The sequence below is a fragment of the Polypterus senegalus genome, chromosome 15 (assembly GCF_016835505.1).
Source record: "Polypterus senegalus isolate Bchr_013 chromosome 15, ASM1683550v1, whole genome shotgun sequence".
NCBI lineage: Eukaryota > Metazoa > Chordata > Cladistia > Polypteriformes > Polypteridae > Polypterus > Polypterus senegalus.
This window is the reverse complement of record NC_053168.1, coordinates 28,646,636-28,668,715: the sequence shown is the minus strand read 5'-3', so window position 1 is coordinate 28,668,715 and position 22,080 is coordinate 28,646,636. Positions and strand designations below refer to the sequence as shown.

Below are 22,080 nucleotides of genomic sequence, written 5' to 3'. Positions count from 1 at the left end.
TTAACTGAAGTGCAATTGTCTTACATTTCCCAAGTGCAGCTGGGTAACATAGTTATTTATATATGTGGCTTTGGCTTTAATTTGTCAGTTAGAAAGGAATTTACAGTAGCATGCATCTCCAATTTTTAAATAATTGCACTTTCCTACAAGTCTTTCATTTTGACTCATTTTAAGCCAAAAAACTTAAACTTAAAACATATTCAGTTATAGCACTAAAGCAATATACTTTTAAGTAAAATATTAAGGTGGTCACTCTCAAAGTTGTTGTTTTTTTAATATTTTCAAATATTTATCAAAAGATAGGTACAGTAAATTTAAATGTTACACAGATGCTGTCTGTTTCCTATTCAACCATGGTATTCCATGTTCAATCAGAGTTCATATTTATATATTTCTGAAATGTTTTGTCTATGCTTAGAAAAGCCTTGGAAATAGAATATGTTATTGAATATATTTTAAACAAATACTGTACTTGGTTTTCAACTTCAAAAAGATTATTGTTTGCTACACTTGGGGTTTGTGATTTTGGCTTCATATAAGATTGTTTCTCTCGGTTTTGCCCTTAAAACTTGTGCTGTTCTCATGTTTGTGTTTCTCCTGAGTTCAACCCTGATTTCTCCTCTTTTCTCCTCTTTTGCTTTGTTCTGCTAAGTCATCTCCTGCCAAGTTTTGTCTCTTTTCTCACAATAAGCCTTGGGTGCTAGTATGTATCCTTAACAAAAATGTCAATTTAATTAGAGTTTATTTTAAATAATCTGGGGTGGACAAGATTTAAATACCTTTCGTAGTCTCCTTTAGTTTAGTCTGTGTATTCATATTTGTCACAGTTGGACAATTAAACAGGCCCTTCGTGTTCATAAAGATGTGGTTTGGCATGAAAAAGTATGTTCACATTTTGTAGTGTTTTAGTTAATGGGTTTTACAACCTCCAGTATACCACAGAGGGTGGTGTTATTTTCTGTTAGGAGCTAACAGTAGTAATGGTGAGCATCTTTATTTTTTATAAAGTTCCTCTTGTGCACTTTCCGTAAATACTTAAGGCAATATCATTGTAATGACGTATAGCCCTCTTATTTTGAAAGGTTAATGTCCATCTTCCAAGGCTGAACACTTGGAAAATGTGATTAACATGATGCTGAATATTTTAGGTGGGTGCTTTTTGGAGGGCATACCTCCTGGGGACTCCCTCATTCTGCTGGGAGACTTCAATGCCCACGTGGGCAATGACAGTGAGACCTGGAATGGCGTGATTGGGAAGAATGGCTCCCCCAATCTGAACCCAAGCAGTGTTTTGTTATTGGACTTCTATGCTCGTCACGGATTGTCCATAACAAATACCCTATTCAAGCATAGGGGTGTTAATATGTGCATTTGGCACCAGGACACCCTAGCCCTCAGTTCAATGATCGACTTTGTGGTCGTGTCGTCGGACTTGTGGCAACCTGTTTTGGATACTCGGGTGAAGAGAGGGGCGGAGCTGTCAACTGATCACCACCTGGTCGTGAGTTGGCTTCGATGGTGGGGGAGGATGCCGTTCAGGCCTGGTAGGCCCAAAAGTGTTGTGAGGGTCTGCTGGGAACGTCTGGTAGAGTCCCCTGTCAGAAGTAGCTTTAACTTCCACCTCCGGCAGAACTTCGACCACGTCCCGAAGGAGGTGGGGGACATCGAGTCCAAATGGGCCACGTTCTGTGCCTCTATTGTTGAGGCGGCTGACCGGAGCTGTGGCCGTAAGGTGGTTGGTGCCTGTCGTGGCAGCAATCCCCGAACCCGTTGGTGGACACTGGCGGTGAGAGATGGCATCAAGCTGAAGAAGGATTTCTACAGGACCCTTTTGTACTGTGAGACTCTGGAGGCGGCTAATAGGAACTGGCAGGCTAAGCAGAATGTGGTTTCGGTGGTTGCTGAAGCAAAAACTCAGGTGTGGGCGGAGTTTTGGGGAGGCCATGGAGAACGACTTCTGGATGGCTTTGAGGAGATTCTGGTCCACCATCTGGTATCTCAGGAGGGGGAAGTAGTGCAGTGTCAGCACTGTATATGGTGGGGATGGTGTGCTGCTGACCTCAACTTGGGACGTTGTGGGTCGGTGGGGGGAGTAATTCGAAGATCTCCTCAATCCCACTAACATGCCTTCCAGTAAGGAAGCAGAGCCTGGGGACTCGGAGGTGGGCTTTCCCATGTCTGGGACTGAGGTCACCGAGGTGGTCAAAAAACTCCTTGGTGGCAGGGCCCCGGGGTGGCTGAGATACGCCCGGAGTTCCTCAAGGCTCTGGATGATGTAGGACTGTCTTGGTTAACACGCCTGCCCTTTGTCACCGATTCTGTTCATAACTTTTATGGATAGAATTTCTTGGTGCAGCCAGGGTGTTGAGGGGGTCCGGTTTGTTGGGCTCAGGACACCGTAAGCCGTAAGGCAAGCTCTCAATTTACCAGTCAATCCACGTTCCTACCCTCAGCTATGGTCATGAACAATGGGTAGTGACCAAAAGAACGAAATCGTGAATTCAAGCGGCTGAAATGAGTTTCCTCTGCAGGGTATCTGGGCTTTCCCTTAAAGATAGGGTGAGAAGCTCAGTCATCCAGGAGGGGCTCAGAGTAGAGCCACTGCTCCTCTGCATTGAGAGGAGTCAGATGAGGTGGCTCGAGCATCTGATCAGGATGCCTCCTGGTCGCCTCCCTGATGAGGTGTTCCGGGCACGTTTAACCAGGAGGAGGCCCCGGGGAAGATCCAGGAGACACTGGAGGGACTATGTCTCTCAGCTGGCCAGGGAACGCCTTGGGATTCCGCCGGTAGAGCTAGAAGAATTGGCCAGGGAGAGGGAAGTCTGGGCATCTCTGCTTAAGCTGCTGCTCCTGCAACCCTATCTCGGATAAGCAGAAGAGGGTGGATGGATGGATTAATATTTTAGGTAATTTTCTCACCGGTACCAAGCCCTGTTAGTTGAAAAGAGTTACTTGCTGCATCAGTATACATCTTTGTTTCAAAGTTGTAGATTTCATGAAATTACTCAGTGATACATAAGCATTTTTTAGATCTTACAGACTATATATTATAATAAACAATTTAATGTTACTATGCTTTCTCACCTTTTCAATCCTAAAATAAAGTTTGCCTGAAAACAATGGATCATTTTTATATGGGATTTCTGGATGCTTTCAACATACAACACAGTCATCACCACTTGGCAAAATTTGTTACAAAGTGTGCATTAATTGTTACCTTATGTATATTGAGGTGAACTATAAGAGAATATGATTAAAGTTTGAAATTCTTGCCATCACTATACCAGTTGCTTTAAGGCTAACTCTGTTACAGGTTAGTTAGACAGTGGTTACGGCAGTCTGGCACACTTTAAGCACCTGCTTTTGAATGCAAAACTCAAATTAAGATTGACCGTCAAGAATTAGGACTTTTGCTTTTATCAAATAGTTTTTGATTTGGAAAATTTGGCATGATCCAAAGTTCCAAAACAATCTGGCAGCCTACTGGGCTTTGTGAGTCTGTAGTTTGGTTGTCGCAAACTAAAACCTGTTATTCCCAGTTGTCTAGATTACCAATTTGTTCACCTCTGTGTAATGTTCCACATTTACAATCTGGATAAAACAGAATGACTTTCAAATCGAAAACTTACAAGTTCTTCTTTAGTTAACATAAAGAAAGCAGAAAATATTCAGTGCAAAAGCTATTAAGCCCTTGTAGTATAGGTTAATCATTTAGACATCTACTTGTGTACTGGTGCTGACCATTTTCATTTCATAATAAGGATAATAAGACAGCTTTCACTTTTAGTATAATTAAGATTCTGACACAGGCTTCGGACCACTGCATAGGTCTATTGTAAGCTGGGAATTGCATGCCAATGGTAAAAGCTAGCTTCTGGAAGAAAAATGAATGAGTTTCCTAAACCAAATAAATTGAATATATACAATTAATTTACATAGAAAATAATATTTTTCACATTTATTTATTTATTTATTTATAGCTTTACAATTGGACCTTCGTTTTGCGTCCTCTTTACTTTTTTTCTTCAAGCCTTAACTCCCACCAGCTCTCTATTGACTCTACTCTAACTTTAACAGTTTCACTTTTGGCTCTTTTTTTATACTAACTTACCAAGGCACCAATAAATATGGTTTTATAATATCCTTTGAACAGCAGGCTTTCTGAAAATGTATATCTGCTTGGGTTTTGCGCTGTTAATATTCATAGGTGCCCTATTTTTTCTACGCTGGTCCATTGTAGGTATCTGTGCACTCAGTGGTCTTTATGAGCACTCAAAACTCCCTTCCTTCTGTTACATTTTTTGTAAATTGTAAGTGTCTAAGTCGTACCTCTAAGGTTGGTCCTCAAAACATGAGGAATCTTTTCATCCTCCTCCATTTCATTTCAATCTTTTTTTTTTCAATTTAGTTTCTACTAATGTTAGCTAGTTAAGTCCAAAATCTGTCTCCATATTTTATGCCCATTAATGTGAAGCAATGAAGAAACTTTATTATGTCTCCCTAAATTAGGGTTCAGATGTGGCACCTTTGATTTTAACTAAACAGGAATTCAACTTTAAATGCTGTCAGAATTTCCAACAAAATCTCAATCATCAATTTATAGAATAAAAAAAAATACTCACAAAATTTATACAATGGACCATGAAACTCTTTGTAATAGGATTTGCTCCTAATCCAGTTTACAATTTATTTTCCTTCATATGTTCAGGTCCTGCCCTTGCTGTCTCTTTGTGCTCCTCCATTTCCAACTCCTTTTGTTCCATTTTAAATGTTACTATTGCTTGTGTTCCACAGCTTTTTCTTTTAGATTTTTAATTGTACTCCTTTTTATCTCTCTATTATAAAAAATTCTCTTGGGGAGGCAGACTACGGAGTTGAGACATGATCTTCTTGGAAGACAATTTTAAGTCCTGCGAGAGACACATTAACTTGCTCACACCTCTTAAAACAACAACAAGTGACAAGCAAAACACGCAGCTCACCAGCAGTAGAAAGCCAGCAGATGATCTGACCACGTTTCCTTGCGTGCGTTCAGCCACCCTAACCCCCCTCTTCACAACGCGAGCGGCAGAGACACGAAGTGGCAAAAAGGACAGCTCCTGTACAGGCTTTGAAATGATCGGGCAGCGAGACAAGCAGAACAGGCAGCTCGCCAGCAGCTGAAAGACTGCAGATGATCCGACGGCTTCTCCTTAGCCTGTGGTCAGCCCAAAACACCCAACCCCCCCACCCCATTCACAACGAGAGCAGCATTATATGTTCTGCAAGAAACACATTTAACCACACCCAGGGCCTTTTTGTTATACCACCTCTTCAGCAGAACAGTATGCAATAAATGGCCATTATGATAATATAACATGTCAGTTCTCTTCATGCTAATATTTTTTTTTCATTATGACAAAATTTAGTGCTAAAAAGTTTGATTTCAGTTGTTTTAAGATATACTTCTCATAGAGAATATGCATGCTGGAAGTACAGAATAGAAATTCTCTAGCTTTGTTGTTTCCCAGATTTCACTCTCCCCATCCGTGCTGTAGGCTTCTAAATCACATTTTTCCATTAAAAAAAAAAAAAAAGTTCTGGTCACATCTCTCACTCAACTACTTCAGTGCTATCCATTTCCTCCAAACAAACAATAAAGGTATTTAAAAATTCAGTTTTCTGCTCTGTCAGCCAAAGTTGTAACAACAACAACAACATTTATTTATATAGCACATTTTCATACAAAAAGTAGCTCAAAGTGCTTTACAGTAATAAAGAAAAGAAAAATAAAAGACAAAAGAAAGTAAAGTAAGACAACATTAGTTAACATAGAAAAGGAGTAAGGTCCAATGGCCAGGGTGGACAGAAAAAACTGAAAAAAAAAACTCCAGACGGCTGGAGAAAAAAAAAAATCTGCAGGGGTTCCAGGCCACGGGACCGCCCAGTTCCCTCTTGGGCATTCTACCTAACATAAATGAAATAGTCCTCTTTGTAGTTATCAATAATAATAATAATAATAATAATAATAATCTTTGTAGTAATCACTTTGTAAGTAATTTACATTCTGAATTCTGATGTTTACAAATGTTATAGGAAAAAAAAAATACATCTGTTTTTAGTGGCTCATTTAGGATTTTCATCCTGATTTCGATGTTAAGAAAATAAGTGATCAAGAAAATGGCACATACATATTTTCCTTCTGCGATACGTACACAGGGATATAATTATTTGGTGAATTGTGAATACTGCACCCATCTTCTAACATGAATTCTTTAACTGTAAAATAATGTTTCGCCTTCTCAAATTAATTTTGTTCTTGCCAGTGTGGTGAAGCAGTGGTTAATACTCCTTGCTCACAACTGTCAAGCTACTGCATTCAAATCCCAGTCTGGTCACTGCTTGTATGGAGTCTGCATTCCCTACCTATGTTTGTGTGGCCTTTTATATTGGATGGATAGTTTTCCATCCACATCCCAAAGACATTTATATTTCAATAATGGAAGGGTTTAAAGTGGCCAAATGAGGGCATAGGTATTTTAGTGAGTGTATTACAGCATGTGATGGACTGGTGCCCCTTCCAGAGTTGGTGCCTACTTCATAGCTAGTGCTTCCAAGACAGGCAACATCTTGGCAAATTGTGTTTTAGAAAAGTAGTGGATGAACAGCTTTTATATTTAGGTGTTGGGGTTCCATCAAACAAGCCCTTTTTTATTTCATTAAAAGGAGACCAGACTGAAAATGCAAATAACACTTCTTCACTTATTTTGTCATTTTTTCATTTCCAGACTGAAAACATGTTTGTAGCTTTTATTGAGTTGGTATCATTTATAATAACACATGACATATCAAAAGCATGGCATAGTGAGCTTATTGAGCAGATAAATGTTATGCAGACTTGAATAATACTGGTGGTTCTTAGAATTATTCCATAAGGGAACCATTTGATACCCGTAGAAGACTCAGCTGAATGTGAGTGGACAGATGTGGCTGATGATACTGCTTAAAGAAAAGAAATGAGAGAGGATACAGGATGAGACATTGCCGACTTAAGAAGTATTATTAAAAGTGAATGGGAAAGAATATGAGATTTAGATGCAGAAGAAAGTTTTAAAGAGGTTCAAAACATTGAGTGAGCACAAAACAATATTTTAAAGGCCTAAATAAGAACAGTATTCAATATGTATAAGTGCAAAAGATTAATACAAAACAAAGCAAGAGGCATGAGTGCAAAAAATTAAATACCAAAACAACACTTGTAAATAGATCAGTGTCTGAAGAAGAGTGAAGGGCGGCGTTCAGCATACGTATACCTGCAAATAAAGTAGAATAGAATAACCTTAGCTTAATAAAGTAATTGCAGCTGCCAGTCGGTGGCAAACAGGAAGTAAACAGCAAACTGATGTTGTGCTCTAGAGATAGACTAGAGAAAGGTCTGATGTATAAAATCTCTCTAGTGTCCATTCGTACTACATTTCCTTTCGGAATTCCTTGCAGTTTGTATCAAGTAGTGAAAAATAATCAATAACCAATATGTTAACTCTGATCTTGAGTTTAAAACATACAGTATTAATTACATGTATGCTGTGTTTTATATATACAGTGTACTGTGTCTCAGACCCTTCAAGAAAATGATGTTTGGAGCTGTTCATCTGGGCAAGGAATGTTTTGTGCACTTAAAAACATTATAAAATATTTGAAGAAGCACAAACTGAATATGTTGTGTTTTTAAAAAAATGTTAAGTGTTTTTTGTCCTAGCTTAGAATGCAAAACTCAAGCACTCTGTTTCCTTTGGTGTTCTTCTGAATAATTTTTCAAGAAGTCCTATAGTAAATTCTTCCAAGTTTCTTGTAGGATTTGCCTTAAGTCTTTTTCTAAATTTGGCTGCATTTTTTTTTCTTTTCTCTATTTTAATTATTCCTACACAGCTTTCGTTATATTGGGTTTGGGGCTCTGAGGTGGTCAGTTCAGTTCTTGTAATGTCCTATCTGCAAACATAAAGTAAGTATTAGGCCGGGATTATACTTGACAAGACGTGTGCTCCTGCGGACACTTCTGCTTCGCAAGCGTTCTACTGTTTATACTTGCGCGCGTAATTTACACAAATCTGGAAGATTCCAGCAGGAGGCAGTGTGAGATATCATCACCATGAGAAAACGTTCAGCTTCCCTGTGTTGTGACTTGCCTGAAACATCCATTAAATGTTGAGGACATCTTCCCACAATATCTCTGAAAAGGATGTTTAATGATTACATCCATCAATCCAGGGATGCACCCGTTCCAGCAAGCATGGGGCGCAAGACAGAAACAGTCCCTGGACAGGGCATCAACTCATCGCAAGGAGAACACAAGCATACACATACACTAGCATCATTTTGCCATCACCAAATCCCCAAATCTTTGTGTCTTTGGAGGGAAACCGGAGCACACCCTGGAAACCCACCAGGAAAATATGTAAACTCCAGGCAGGGAACACCAGGGACGTGACTCCCTGTGAGGTGGCAGCGTACTTCTCTGCCACCATTCTGCCCCCACATGTGTAATTATTAACAGTATTCATTATTTAAACAAAGTTAATGATTTATCTGCAAAATGTAATATACACATTTTAATGCATTTCATCATGAAAGTGATAGCAAGTATAAATTTAAAGATTCCGAATGTGCAGAGAGCTGGTATATCATAAATTAAATGTATTTTGTTTGGCAATTTCTGCTTGCTGCTGTTGTCAGTTTAGGAGGAAGTCCCAGAAGGACATAGCAATTAACAACTCGGTTGGTTTGATGATAACGTTTACGACAAGCTGCTTTAATGATAAAATAAACTACGAGATTAAAGTGGACATTTCAAGATTAAAGTCAAAATTGCCAGTTTAATCACAAAACTGACCTTTTCACTGTGTCCTTAATTTTTTTTCTCTGTGGCTCAAATATACTGAGGTAAATTCTGATGCTGTTGTGAAGGTGCAAAAAAAAAAAGGATGGTATATGAGACTCTTAAAATGTCATTATGTTGGGGAATATGCGAAGCTTGAATATAAAAGCACAACAAATGCATTTGTGTATGAGCATTTTGCTTCATCACATCGAACCATTCATCAAACATCGAAGCAAGCACATCGATCCTGTAGGATCTGTAAAGTGGCTTTCTGTTACATGTAGTTAGTAAACAGAGACTGACATCCAGTTCCGACTTGATCACACTGTGTCCCCTAACTTTTTGCTGGTACTGCAACTCGCACACGCGTCATGTTAATTTCTGAGGATTTGCTCAGAGGACGCGTCAAATGAATGCTGGGATCACGTGGCAGCTGTGATGCGTGCGCGTACATGTTCTGAGCGTGCAGTATAAACCTGTCCTTAAGTGTGATAGTGTAGTGTATTTGAAACAATTATTATGGAGAAAGATTAACTTTTTATTATTAAGTCATTTTCCTGACTCTACCACATGAATCTGTTTATATTTCTGAGCTGCCATCATTCATTAGAACACAGGTGTCCATCTCCTCTTCTGCAGTCCTACTGTGACTGCTGTTTTCATTCCAACTCTTTTTCTTAATTAGTGACCAGTTTTTACTGCCAAATAAGTCTTTTGCCTTAATTTCAATTGACTTGCTATTTAAAACTTAGACCCCCTAATTATTTCTGTTTTTCTTCATTAGCAGCCAAACAGTAATGAGATGCAAAACGAGCCAACACATGACCAGCTAACCTGTGTCCATCATTCAGTATCTGAAAAAAAAAATAAAGTTGAAGACCTCAGTAATGTTGCCCAGGTCCACAAAACATTCTGATGGTGCTCTCAGAAAAAAGGAAACTGTTTTGGAATTATCTGCTTTGGCAGAATGAGTGCACCAACAGGTCATGGAATTAAATAATGGATTTAATTAACAATAAGAATCTGCTTCTAATTAAGAAAATGTCGTGAAATTGGTTGGTGTTTGAGGCTCCAACATAGCTGGTCATCTGCTGGCTCGCTTCACATGTAATTTTTATTTGGCTGTCATTTAACAGAAAAAGAATCAATTCAGAGGACTAAATCTTTAAAAACACAGCAGTTAAAGTGAAAGCTAAAGAAGTTAATTAGCACTAATTAAGAAAAGGGTTAAAATAAAAATCAGCAGCCACAGTAGTGCTTCAGTACCGGAGTTGGAGACTTTGCATTAGAATATTACAAAAATGTTAAAGCTCTTCCATAGCCCTTCAAGCCTGTTTACCTAGTTTCTCCAAAGTAAGACATACTTGTGTTTTGATGATCCGCAAAGTTCTACTATCTAGGCCAGCACTTGGTAACTTATTCTTCTCTGCATGTAGAAGTACTTAGTTCTGGATGAATTCCTTTTAAGTAACAGTTGGAGTCCACAGTACCATTTTTGTTTTTTCATAAATTTGAAACCATCAGTTATTGCACATCTTAATATCTGTTTGCATAAACAGAAAAGGTCCATCTTCTTCCATTTATACCATTCCTTATTGGTAATTTCCATCTAGTTAAGTATCTGCAAACGTAAGCAGCTTGTTATTTATATTATTATCAAAGTCATTCATATAAATTAGAATGATTATTATCCCCAATGGAGTATCACTTTCAACATCACTAAACTTAAAACTTAAAGTAACTTAAAAGTATTTACATTTAATACCTATGATGCCATTTAATTATTTAGTTACTGTCTGATTGCTTCTCTGGGTTGTTCGTCACATACGCTGCCTCCTGATTTGCAAGCGTTGCAGTCTCATACACATGCCTTTCACTCGCACTGTAATAGCACTAAAAATAAAAAAAAGTAAATAAGAAGTAAAAAAAAAAAAACTCAAAAATTAAAAAAAATCTATACAAAATACAGCTGGTACCCTTAGTGTTAGCCAGAAATAAAGTTTTCTGCTGCAAATAGTGTAGGTTAATTAACTTTCACACACAAGTAGCAATCAAAACTCACCGTTCAGTCAGTTCATCCAAATAGCTGCTCCAGTAGTCCAGTAACTTTTGATCAGATCCCCTGCATTGTTTGCTGAAATGTACCAAGGAGAGACCAGTTCAAAGCTTTTGTGCTCTACAGCAGTAAGTTGCATTGCATATAGTATACTGTATATCTAGACTTGGTCAGGACTCTTATTACATTTTAGCCCAATTCCTATCACGAATGTTGTAGATGTGCTGCTGTGCAGAAAGTTAGAAGCTGAGTTAGAGTGAAACCTTAGAGTGAAATCACCAGGAAGCTTGTGCCAGTGTTGGCAGAATGAGAGTCCAATTACCTTGCACTATAAGGAGCTGTCTGTGAAGGCTTTGTAATCTAAACATTGCGGGTACTCCGCTGGCCACCAACCGTTACCACAGTGTAAAATATATTACCTGGGATGGACCGTTGTGTAACTGCATGACAAAACATATGTCAATGTTATCATTTGCTAGTATGAAATGTCAATGGAATAAATATTATTTGGTAGTGGTAACGTGGAAGTAACCATCCAATGGATGTTACTCTACCAGGGAATTATTTTGTCTTAAGCATGAAATCCTGCAGTCTTTTTAGGATTATACAAGCTCTTTGTTCATTTTAAATGTATGTTGGTTTTTGAATGTGGAGAGACATCTTTGACCATTGGAGGCACTCTGGAAGAATGTCATTCTTAGTTTTTCTTAGTCATATGTTAAAGAATGTAGCTTGTTAGTGACTTCATTATCATTGACCCTGAACTGGAATAAACAGGTTTAATAGTAGACAAATATATGAAATTAGATTATTTTAAAAAATAAGCATGTTGCATAATTTTAGGTGCCCTGTAGAACAAAAAGTGTTGTTTTAGCATCTGTATCAGAAGCAGTGGGCAGACGAGATGAAGCAAAGGCCAGTTATAAAAATGTTCTGTGATTGGAAGCTTTTTAAACATAAGTATCAAACTTAGTGTAGTTTCCTTGTATAATATTTGTTTGTGGCCAACTACGGTGAAGAAAAGACCATGGCTTTAGCAAAAGGATAAACTGTAAAAGATACATTTCTTGTGGTGAACGTGTACCTGAGAAATCATCTCTTCTAGATTCCAAAAACTCCTCAACTAGCTGATATTCTTCCACAGCAGAATTAACTTTACTTCAGTGTCTTTCTCTGCTGTTGAGCTTACTTAACCAGCTAATAAAACAGAGATCTTCATGCACTTGCTTCAGTACAGTAGGTTTCATCCAGATCAGTTGTGAAACACAACAGCATGGAATGCAATATAAGCTGAAGGTGTGTATAATTAAGATGAAATGCAGAGCAATTCCTTATAGAGATCAGTGAGGATCTGATTGAACAGTTATACTGCTTGGCCATTCTGTGCCGCAATTGACAATACGTCTTTTCTTCTTATTCATTGTGGAGTTTACTTCTAGAGTCTGATATTTATTAAACTCAAACTACAGTACCAGCCATGTGAGAGCCATTATGCTAATCTGAACTCTAATAAACAACATATCTCAGTGGATATTCAAATTAAAGTCTACGATTTACTCTTTCCCTCCCTGCCTTCTACATGTATCTATCAATTAATCCATCCATTTTCTATCTTGCTTATCCAGTTTAGGGTTGAGGGAAGCAAGTGCCTAACATACTAGCATTAGATGCAAGATACTAGACTAACAGAGATGGTGTGTCACTACATTACATTTACTACATAATATGTTTACTTCCCCTGCACCACAGTTTACACCATTTTGCTGTCTATCCCTAGTGTCATATACATTGTACCTTATGCCTTTTTGTGTATAGCAGTCTTGTTATTATTTCTTTTGTCTGAATGCAGCTTGCCTAGATTGTTACTATGATGGTTAATCTGTAAATTGCAGATTATTTGGTAGAAAAAATACCTCGAGTATATTACCTTTAAGACTAAATAGTGATTATTATTTTTATATTTCTGAAAAATAAAACACTAGATTTAACACTTGGCAAGAGGCTGAAGCAAATTAGTTTTTACTTTGAGTGTTTGTGAAAAATGTGTACTTCTTCCTCCTTCATGTTTCTTATTTGTCTGCATTTGCTGCATTTTAAATTAGTTAATTAATAAGCACAAACACAATTTTTTCATTTTACAGATGGGATCAGTGTGACGGGATTGCCAATTTCTAGCCCTCTTCGCCAGGTCCTCAAACCAAGGACAGAGAGCAAACCATTAAACTCGTCCGAATCCAACAAAAGTGGAGAATATAACCATGTCAAGGTAAAATTTGTATTTTTGCATGTTATGAGGCAGGTATATTTGACTTATCCTAATTATTTAGCAATAGCACTGATTGTTTTGATAAATTAAAATTATATCTGGAAGATCTACTACCCCTTAAAGTATTGTTTAATTATGTTGAAATGCCAGGTTTTAGGTTGTTCAATTTTTTCAAAAGACAAATACATAGTAACTAAAAAAAGAGTGCTCTTTAAGATTATTTGAGGATGTTTGTAGAAGAATGACTCAGAATAAAAGTTAATTCCTCTTATTCATAGATAAATTCATCAAATCAACATGCATATCATTAAGTCATTGTTTTTAATAATTACATTTAAAATCAAATATATTCCTATTAATAGTCCATAATCTGTAAATCCACTTGAGCTTTCAAGAAAACTTTATCACTGCAGCATAATCAGCATTTTATGTTATTAGAGATTTTTATGTGATGCTTTGCTTACCAGTAGTGATTGGATAGAGTAGTGGCTGTTTGTGTTACTACAGTATGCACATTGTGGTGAAGTTTTTCTGTGCAGCTTCCACTCTTTCCATGCATAATATTTAAGATATAAAACAAATGTATAGCATCAGAAAAATATCAGTAATGCTTTGCTGCCTTACATCTTATCAAGCAACAGTTTTTTTCCCTTTCGATATAAAAAACGTGTTAATGTTTTTATGTAGGGTGAAGAATAATTCTGTAAAGGATTTCTTTACATTGCTTGTTTAAAATACAACAAAAATAGTAGTCCATTTTTTTTTTTGTTTTTTTTAGTTTCAAATAAGTACGTTTTGGTAGTACTAATAAATATCTGATGTATACATTAGGCACATATGCTAAATAAGGTGTTACAATAAACAGTCTAGCCAGCATTTTTCACATATTTGCTAGAGTTGTACCTAAACAAAAGCATTAATAGTATTACTTTATATACTTTGTTCAATAATACACTGTGTTTTTACATAATATGTTAATCCTTTTGTCTTTGTGTTTTGACATTAAACAGCTAAGCCGAGAAAATCTGGTCTTTGACTTTTACAAAATGAACTGTTTATGCTTTTATTTTAAGTAATCTGCTTACTATTAGCTTTTACAGTACCAATACACCATACACCATGTTTCCATCCAGTGTAACAATAATTCATATACAGTATGCAAATAGAAAGCCGTCACCTTTATAACAAAAACACAGACATTAAGAATCATGTATCATATAAAGTGTGCTTTTTATACTATCAAATTGACTATCAACATACTCTGTATCTATCTACAATTTTTGTCCTATGGAAAGCTGGAGCTGGAAAGGGGTGTCTTTCTGTCAATAGGCACATTTAAGTACACAGCCACTCTCACTCATGTTGGGCTAATTCATCCATTTCTCTAACATACATACAGTACACATCTTAATATTTTGGGGAGAAACTGTACATCATCAACACACTTTAATTTGTATTTGAAGTAGGCAAACTTATTGCTGTCAAGCCCTACTGCTTGTGTGGCCAGACATGCTAAGAAAAACATTGACAGAATGCAAGTTAGTAAAGAATTGCGTCTCCCTGGTTTTCAGTGTATTGATTCTCATCATCCTGACCGAACACTTAAAACCTGTCAACAAATGTCTATTAAGGAGTGACGTCAGAACGATCTGTTGCATGTAATATTATTAGTTTTTTGTGTCTTGTCTAATGCTTCAATCACATTAGTGGTAGTTGGTTAGTGGCAAACCGGAAATGCCATGTTTTTCAAAGAGATTGTAATGTCCTGAATATCATACCCTGTGCTATTTCACAAGCAACCTAAAATATTTAGAGAAATAACCAAAAGGAGTGACACATGGAGAAGTATTGATTCTGAACCTAAAATATGAAGCAAACAGATTTATTTGTATAATGGCACAACATAGCCTGTCTAATGTTGGTTGCTGTGTTTTTTTTTTTTAAAGAATGTGTTAATTCAAGATGACGCAATGCTGACATTATGGTATGGCATTAAGATCCTTCCAGATGCACTACATAAGCCTTGTTTTGTAGATTCTGAGGCTACAGTTGTATCCATTTCACTCTATGACACCCATAGGCATTTTTTATTGTCGGTAGCCAATGAATTGTCAGGTTGGTTCTTGATTTTCACACAGCAGGCTCCAGCTCGTAGTGTCTTAGAACTAAATTAAGTGGACTCAGGAAATGAATATATGGATGATTGTATGTGATTGTTTTCTCGTGGTAGGGTCCTAGGGTGACCCTATTCCTCCCTTTTACTTTTTATTATGTAGACTTTTAACAGAATGCCTCTATTCCTATCCATAGTTTTGTATTTTTATTCTTACTAGCTGGTTCACTGGAGTTAAATACCTCTCTTTCTCTTTTACTCCTACTCTTTTAACCCCAGGCAATTGCAGAGAGTAACAGGACAGGCAGGAGAGTTACAAATTTATTCATGTATCATAGATAATTTGTCCAAAATATAAGTAGATTACAAATGCGAGTGGTGACAATATAATATTATTACAACCTGGGTAATAATCAGTTAATCTTGATTAAAGGTGGTTCCTCTGTCTTGGTATGATTTGGCATGGTCCAGCATGCCATCTGCATAGGGCAGACAAAATGGCCTCTCTCCTCTATCAAAAATGGCAGAGAGAAAGACAGCATACATTTGCAAGCTTAATTTATGCAATTCTTATGGTCCTTGACACACCTCTTGCAAGAATTGAAGTGTGTAGTTCCCAATGACTCCACTCAGGCAGAATCAGTTCCCATTTCAGCCCATGCTTTCCTCCTGGAGGAGGAAGGAGTGTCATACATTTTGCCTATCCTTTCCATTTCAGGCTATATTGGCCTGTTAATGGCATTTCATCTCAGCCAACTTGTATTCCCCCAGGCTAGCTGGGCAGTCAGTCTCTGAGAGTTTATCTGTTCTAGTTTAAACATATAGTAAGTGCACCAATTGGTTTTAAAATATTTTTTCTAAGTAATTTATAAAATATTTTTATCATAATATAATAATGATGTTGTCATGACAGTGATTAAAATAATATGCATATAACTTTTGAAAATTATTTTCAACAAGTAGAGAAACTAGTCTGTTTCACTAATTATACAAAAAAAGCAATCTTTAGCTACCTTTACTTAGAATTTCCTTATTAAAAATGAAATAAAAACAAAATCCTAGTATTTTAAGAACAGAGTTTTAATTTTTTGATTTGGTAGGTATTTTGGAAGTTAAGGATTAATACGTGTTTATCACAATTAGTCTTCACTTTTGCACATTTCACAATCTTGAATTTTTTTGTTTTTTATTTTTTACTTTGATGGATCTCAGGTTCTGTGTCCAAATGCCACACCCAGTCATTGTTTGCATGGAATTTTCAAATTCTTGATGTTTCTGAGGCTGTCCTACCCTCATACTCAAAGACGTGCCACTTAAGTTGGCTCTATGTGATTGTGAGTTTGTGTCTGTCTCTATCTGGGACTGTTTCCTGCTTTGCACTCAGTGTTGTTAGAATAGCCACTGTGGGCCTTGACTGTGAATTGAATTAAGCATATCTGAGAATGTAATGTTGTTATTCAGTTATTTACTTATTTTTATATCCGCCTTTATTAAAAAGTCTTTTCAACTAATTTTTCTTGTTTTTTCATTTCTTAGCTGCCTTACTGATTCTTTTGTCAGTTTCTGGTGTTGTCTTGTAAATTGTTTTTTGCTTGCTTTCTGCAGACTAAATATAAAAGCATTTATATCAAATCTTGAACATGTGATAAATGGGCCCATTTTAGTTATGCTTTACCTGCATATTTTCTTTTGAATATTAAAACAATCTGAAGTCGGTAGGCAACACTGAGTTCATCATTGCATAACAACACACACAAATATTTTAGTAATTATCTCAAGAAAATTCTTTTTAAATAATCAATAATAGGTAATCTTTTTAATAGTGAGTGCATTATGAAGGTTATTATTCGTATGAGGACCCTGATAAATGAAACATTAAGGAAGATTCAATACCCTGCCCCATGTAACTCTGGAGAGAAGCGGAATTCACATTGTAGGTGTCTCATCTGTTTCCTTGTAAGTTCATCTGTCAGTACACTTTCTACATTCTTTCATATATTACTTGGCATGTCTTCATTTTTTCCCAGTATGTGAATTTTTACTGACAGAAGCATCAACATGGCCCCAGTTCTGCCACACGTATTACATATTTACAGTCTAGCTTAGTGAACAATACTGGTTATTAGCATTTTTTGCAACATGCATTAGCAAAGAACCTATAATACCAGTTTTAACATTCAAGGACATTATTTTAATATAATTATGAGTGTAAAGTGTCTCTTGTCCTGCTCTGTTTGTCTGAAAAAGGGAAACAACTAAGTTGGCACAGGGTTCAAGTTGAGGGATATGATCACGGCAGTAGGGAAAGAGCAGTTCAATATAGCAGTGTAGGTAGAGGTAGTAGCAGATCTTTTGAATCATGATTTATTGGAAGGAGAAAGATTTGCAGTTTGTTGGCATGCATGCAATTCTACTAGGGGGCAGGCAACAGAAGAGGGTTAACTAAAAGTGAGAGGCCATACATGTCGTTGTCAGCAGATTGCAGCCTACAGCCATTATGGCCCAAATCTCAATTCAAGTCTGTGATCAAGGTCAACGCTCTGCCACCTAAGTGTTATGGGGCAGTGCATGGTGCCTTACTTATAGGAGAGGGAGCAGGTGTCTCTTTGTAGGGAATAAGAGCTGACAAGCAGCATGAAAGACCTTTCCTTTTACAGTCTGCTGAAAGTTCAGGAGTTCAGAAACTTTGGCAGTCTGGATATTCTTCTAACCGGGTGTTGTTCTAGTAAAAGAAGGGCCTCCCTTGATCCAAAAGTGACCCATAGTGGGGAAAGACACACTATACTAAAAGCACATTTAAATCTGGAGTTACTTTACTTGAAAGTGGTCCAGTTGTAAAAATATAGAAACCATTTTATCATTGAATGTGTTTAAGTGTACATACAAAACCAGGTTAAGGTGAGTAACCTGGATAAAGCAGAAACCCGATTATTAAAAAATCTTTGTTTACATGTGTGAGTCCATTTACAGAGGTCTCCTTTGGCAAAATGTTCTAATGTCATAAAAATACACAGACAAAAAAAGATTAAACTTCATCAACAACCATGTAGATTTCTCTAGAAATACACCCCAGGTTTTTTGGCCATGTAATCCCTTAAATAAGTTACACCTAAGAAATTTGTATGCTGCACATGGCCAATCCATTCTGTTCCCCTGTGCATATGTTAACTCTGTGTACACTTTCACCAGTCATGGGTAGGAACATCCAAAAGATGAATTTCCTGAGGCAAAAGCTCAGACAATCGCATTTTTCCTTCTCCTATTTGAAATAATCTTAATATTTTAGAAATTGCTAATATTCAGGCAATTATATTAGTCCTTCGCCTTTTTGAAATAATCTTTTTTAGTATTTGAGATTACAATATATTTATGTTTATGAGCTGAATATCTAGTGGTAAACTCAGCAGCCCAATCTCAGGAGTAGTGTTGGGGTAGCATGTTACTTTGTGTGCTAAATCTATGTGTGTTAAGCTGGTTTTTGTAACTAAAATTAGGGCTTACATGGCATTTTAGAAGCCTGTTTTCTCTGAATAACCAGGCTATTAAAGTGCATGTAAACACACAGATTTGTGTTTGAAGTAAACATATTAGAATACTATACTTAGAATCAGCTACCATGGTAGATAAGAGTAAGAGAAGATTTAAGTTTAAATCTTTAAGTGTAATAGGTTTGACATAATTAGCAGACTTTTTCTAAGAATTGCTGTGAAAATGAATTTGCTAGTTATATAACTAGCTTAATATTTGCAACACAAAAATTTAAAAGCACTCAGTCCTAGAGATTTAAGATTTTATCACAGAATGGGGTCTTGTCATGAACCGGAGATAGAAACTACAGTTTTTTTTCAGAGGACAATTCTGATTACTTCATGCCAGATATATTGCCTGTTTATATTGGAGATCATTTTTTCAGCTAGGCTTAAAATGGCATATTTTTGACCCAGTTATTGACTGTACCTTTTGTACCACATAACGATTTCTTTTTATTCCACTACATGTTTGCATCCTTCTGTTTTTCCATAATGTGGCAGTAATCAATCCCATCTGCTGAGCTGAACATCTTGGTTAATAGCAAAATAAATTTAGTAGACTAGATTGTGCTTCAACAGTTGGTGAGTGTTCTTTAGGGAATAATTATTTCTGAAATTTTTCATTAAAGTTGTTTCTTTTCAAATAAAATTAAGTTTAAATATCTGATGCAGATGCCCACTTCAGAAGGCTTATTTTAATAAGTTTTTCTGGACCTGTCTCTGTGATATTGTGCTGTGATGGCAAATGAGGTTATGACTTCAGCAGAATTAGCATGAATGCTGCCAGGGAAGCCTAGCCCTTTAATTTCAACTAAAAGTGTACACGTTTTAGCTTGGTGTTCATGCTTTTAAAGTATTTCCATCTATGAAAACAGAAGTGGTTCTGAATTTTGGTTGAAAGTGACCCTGCCATTTGAAAAGCAGAGGTACCTTTGAATCTGCATTTAGGTGGTAAGTTGGTTAAGGCTGACTTACTTGGTGGAAGAGGCCAGAGGTCACAAGTAGTGTTTCTAAAGATACAATGCGTGCCCCCCTCCCCATAATGTTTGGGACAAAACTAATGTTTTCCTTAATATACCCCTCTGCTCCACAGATCGAAATTACAAATCAAACAATTCAGATGTGATTAAAGTGCACATTGCAGACTTTAATATAAGGGCATTTACATACATTTAGGTCATATTATGTAGAAATTACAACACTTTTTATACATGGTCCCCCCATTTCAGTGCTTCAAATCGTTTAGGACAATTGGCGTCACAAGTGTTTGTGATTAATCAGGTATGTTTCATTGCTTCATTAATGCAGGTACAAGATACCTAGGCTTGCTTCTGTTTACAGACTTCTTTTGGCGTCTGTAGTTGCAATTGTTCAACATGAGGACAAGATCTGTGGCAGTGATTGTCAAACACATACACATCTTGAAGTGAGCAAGCAGGCCTTAAAGAAAAATATCAGATATGTAAGTATAGTTGGCAAGCAGTATTATGTGAAACAAAAGGAGCCCATTCTGGTATAACATATGGTAAAACATTTAGGGGAAAAGTATACCTGCTGAAAGATAAAAGTTAGTTGGTACGTCTTAAAAGCCAAACTTATTATAAGTTGCATCTTTTACATTTCAGATGCAGGTACTTGTATAACATAAATTTCTCATACATTCTTAGCTTTTTATTAGTTAGCCAATAAAAGTGTCATTTTGTTTGACTCCTCATTACATCCATAATGGCTAATACGGTACAACACCTTAGTACAACAGTCATACATTCTTAATAAAATTTAGGGATACTGAATTATATTATAATGAAATATATATGAATATATTTTTGTAAAATCTTACAAGTCTTAGTTATTTTGTTGCTTAGGGTCAATATGAGAAGTGCTGTGGACACATCCAATTGGCTCTGTCACAAGGTGCTGTTCTGTGGAGCAGATGGAAAATAAAGGGATCAGAAGAACAAGCGTGTGTAACACCCAGCCAAGATCTTAACTGAGATTTCTAACTGATCTTTTCACTGAAACAAATCCAAAACCCTAAATCATAGTGGAAGGTCACGCCAAAATAGTCTTTAACCAGAATAAGCAAGAAAAGCAAAAGTATAAAGTTCAGAGTTGTTATCCAAATATTTGATAACCTGTCTGGTGTGACCTTTTATGCCATCATCATGAATGATGATTTAATGAGTTGCACATTATCGAGCCGATTCCATAGCAATGTAGCGGCAACTGTGCCACAAAATGGTGAAAGCCAAGCTGGCATCAAAAAAACATGCAAATAATATTAAGCTACTTGAAAACAAACGTGTATTAAAAGTAGTGCTGAAATGAATGCAGCAAACACAAAAACTATGAAAACTTTGATTTTATACACAAAAATCATCCCAGAAAATGAAATAAAATTTTAATTGAAAGTATAGTCTTAACAGGTACATTATTGTATTTTTACCCTGTAAAATTATGAAACTGGTTTCGGTTTTAAGAAAAACAGTTTCTTTATAAAAAAATGTTTGTTTTATTATATTTTTGGTTTGTGTCAAAGCTATAGTATGTGTTTGATATACTGTAGTAGTCATAATTCTGTTTTTTATTTTAGGTTGTAGTTAGGATAGTTGGCAGCAAGAAAAATCTATTTAAAAAAGAAAGAGGAAAGTATACTATAAAATAAAAATAAATATTTACAGGGGAAATACAAATACACATTAGCAGAAAAAGTTATAAGTAAATTATAAGTAAATTTAAAACAAATAAAAATAACTTATTTTGTAAATTAGTGAAGTTTTTTTTTGAAAGTCCTTATACAGTACCATCTGTTGTCATCTGTATTAGAGCTGAAAGTATGCATAAAGAAGTGAAAAAGCATTTTATGTGATCAATGAAGAAAACAAACAGCAATGTAATAATTATAACTTTGATTACCTCATTATTTAATCAGTGATATAACATGGCTTAAAATGATGGAATTATGTTGCAGTAAGCTCTACTTGTCCTTCAAACCTCAGTTCTCAAAATGCCATCCACAAACCTAGTTAGCTTAGGACACCCTTAGTTTTCATCACATCTAGTGAGCATTAAAGATCAAGCATCCTCAGATATCCTCCTTGTAAAGTGTCATTATGTGCCACATTAAGATTAAGAGCTTCTGTCATACTGCATTGGCTTCAAAACCAATTACCTTCCTGGCTCTGTCATAAATTATCACTGCTGTACATTAATTTTCTGTGATAATATGAAGTAGCCCCATTTCCATCAAACGCTCTT

At 36.3% G+C, this 22,080-nt stretch overlaps 1 protein-coding gene across 1 annotated transcript in view; it reads left to right on the top strand.

The window, feature by feature from the left end:
* Positions 1-22,080, top strand: part of trappc9 (trafficking protein particle complex subunit 9) — an 851,225-nt gene that overhangs the window by 187,541 nt on the left and 641,604 nt on the right. Inside the window, exon 17 of the mRNA XM_039737694.1 lies at positions 13,055-13,179. Within this exon, the coding sequence (XP_039593628.1) occupies positions 13,055-13,179 (125 nt within the window). The remainder of the gene's footprint in view (positions 1-13,054; positions 13,180-22,080) is intronic.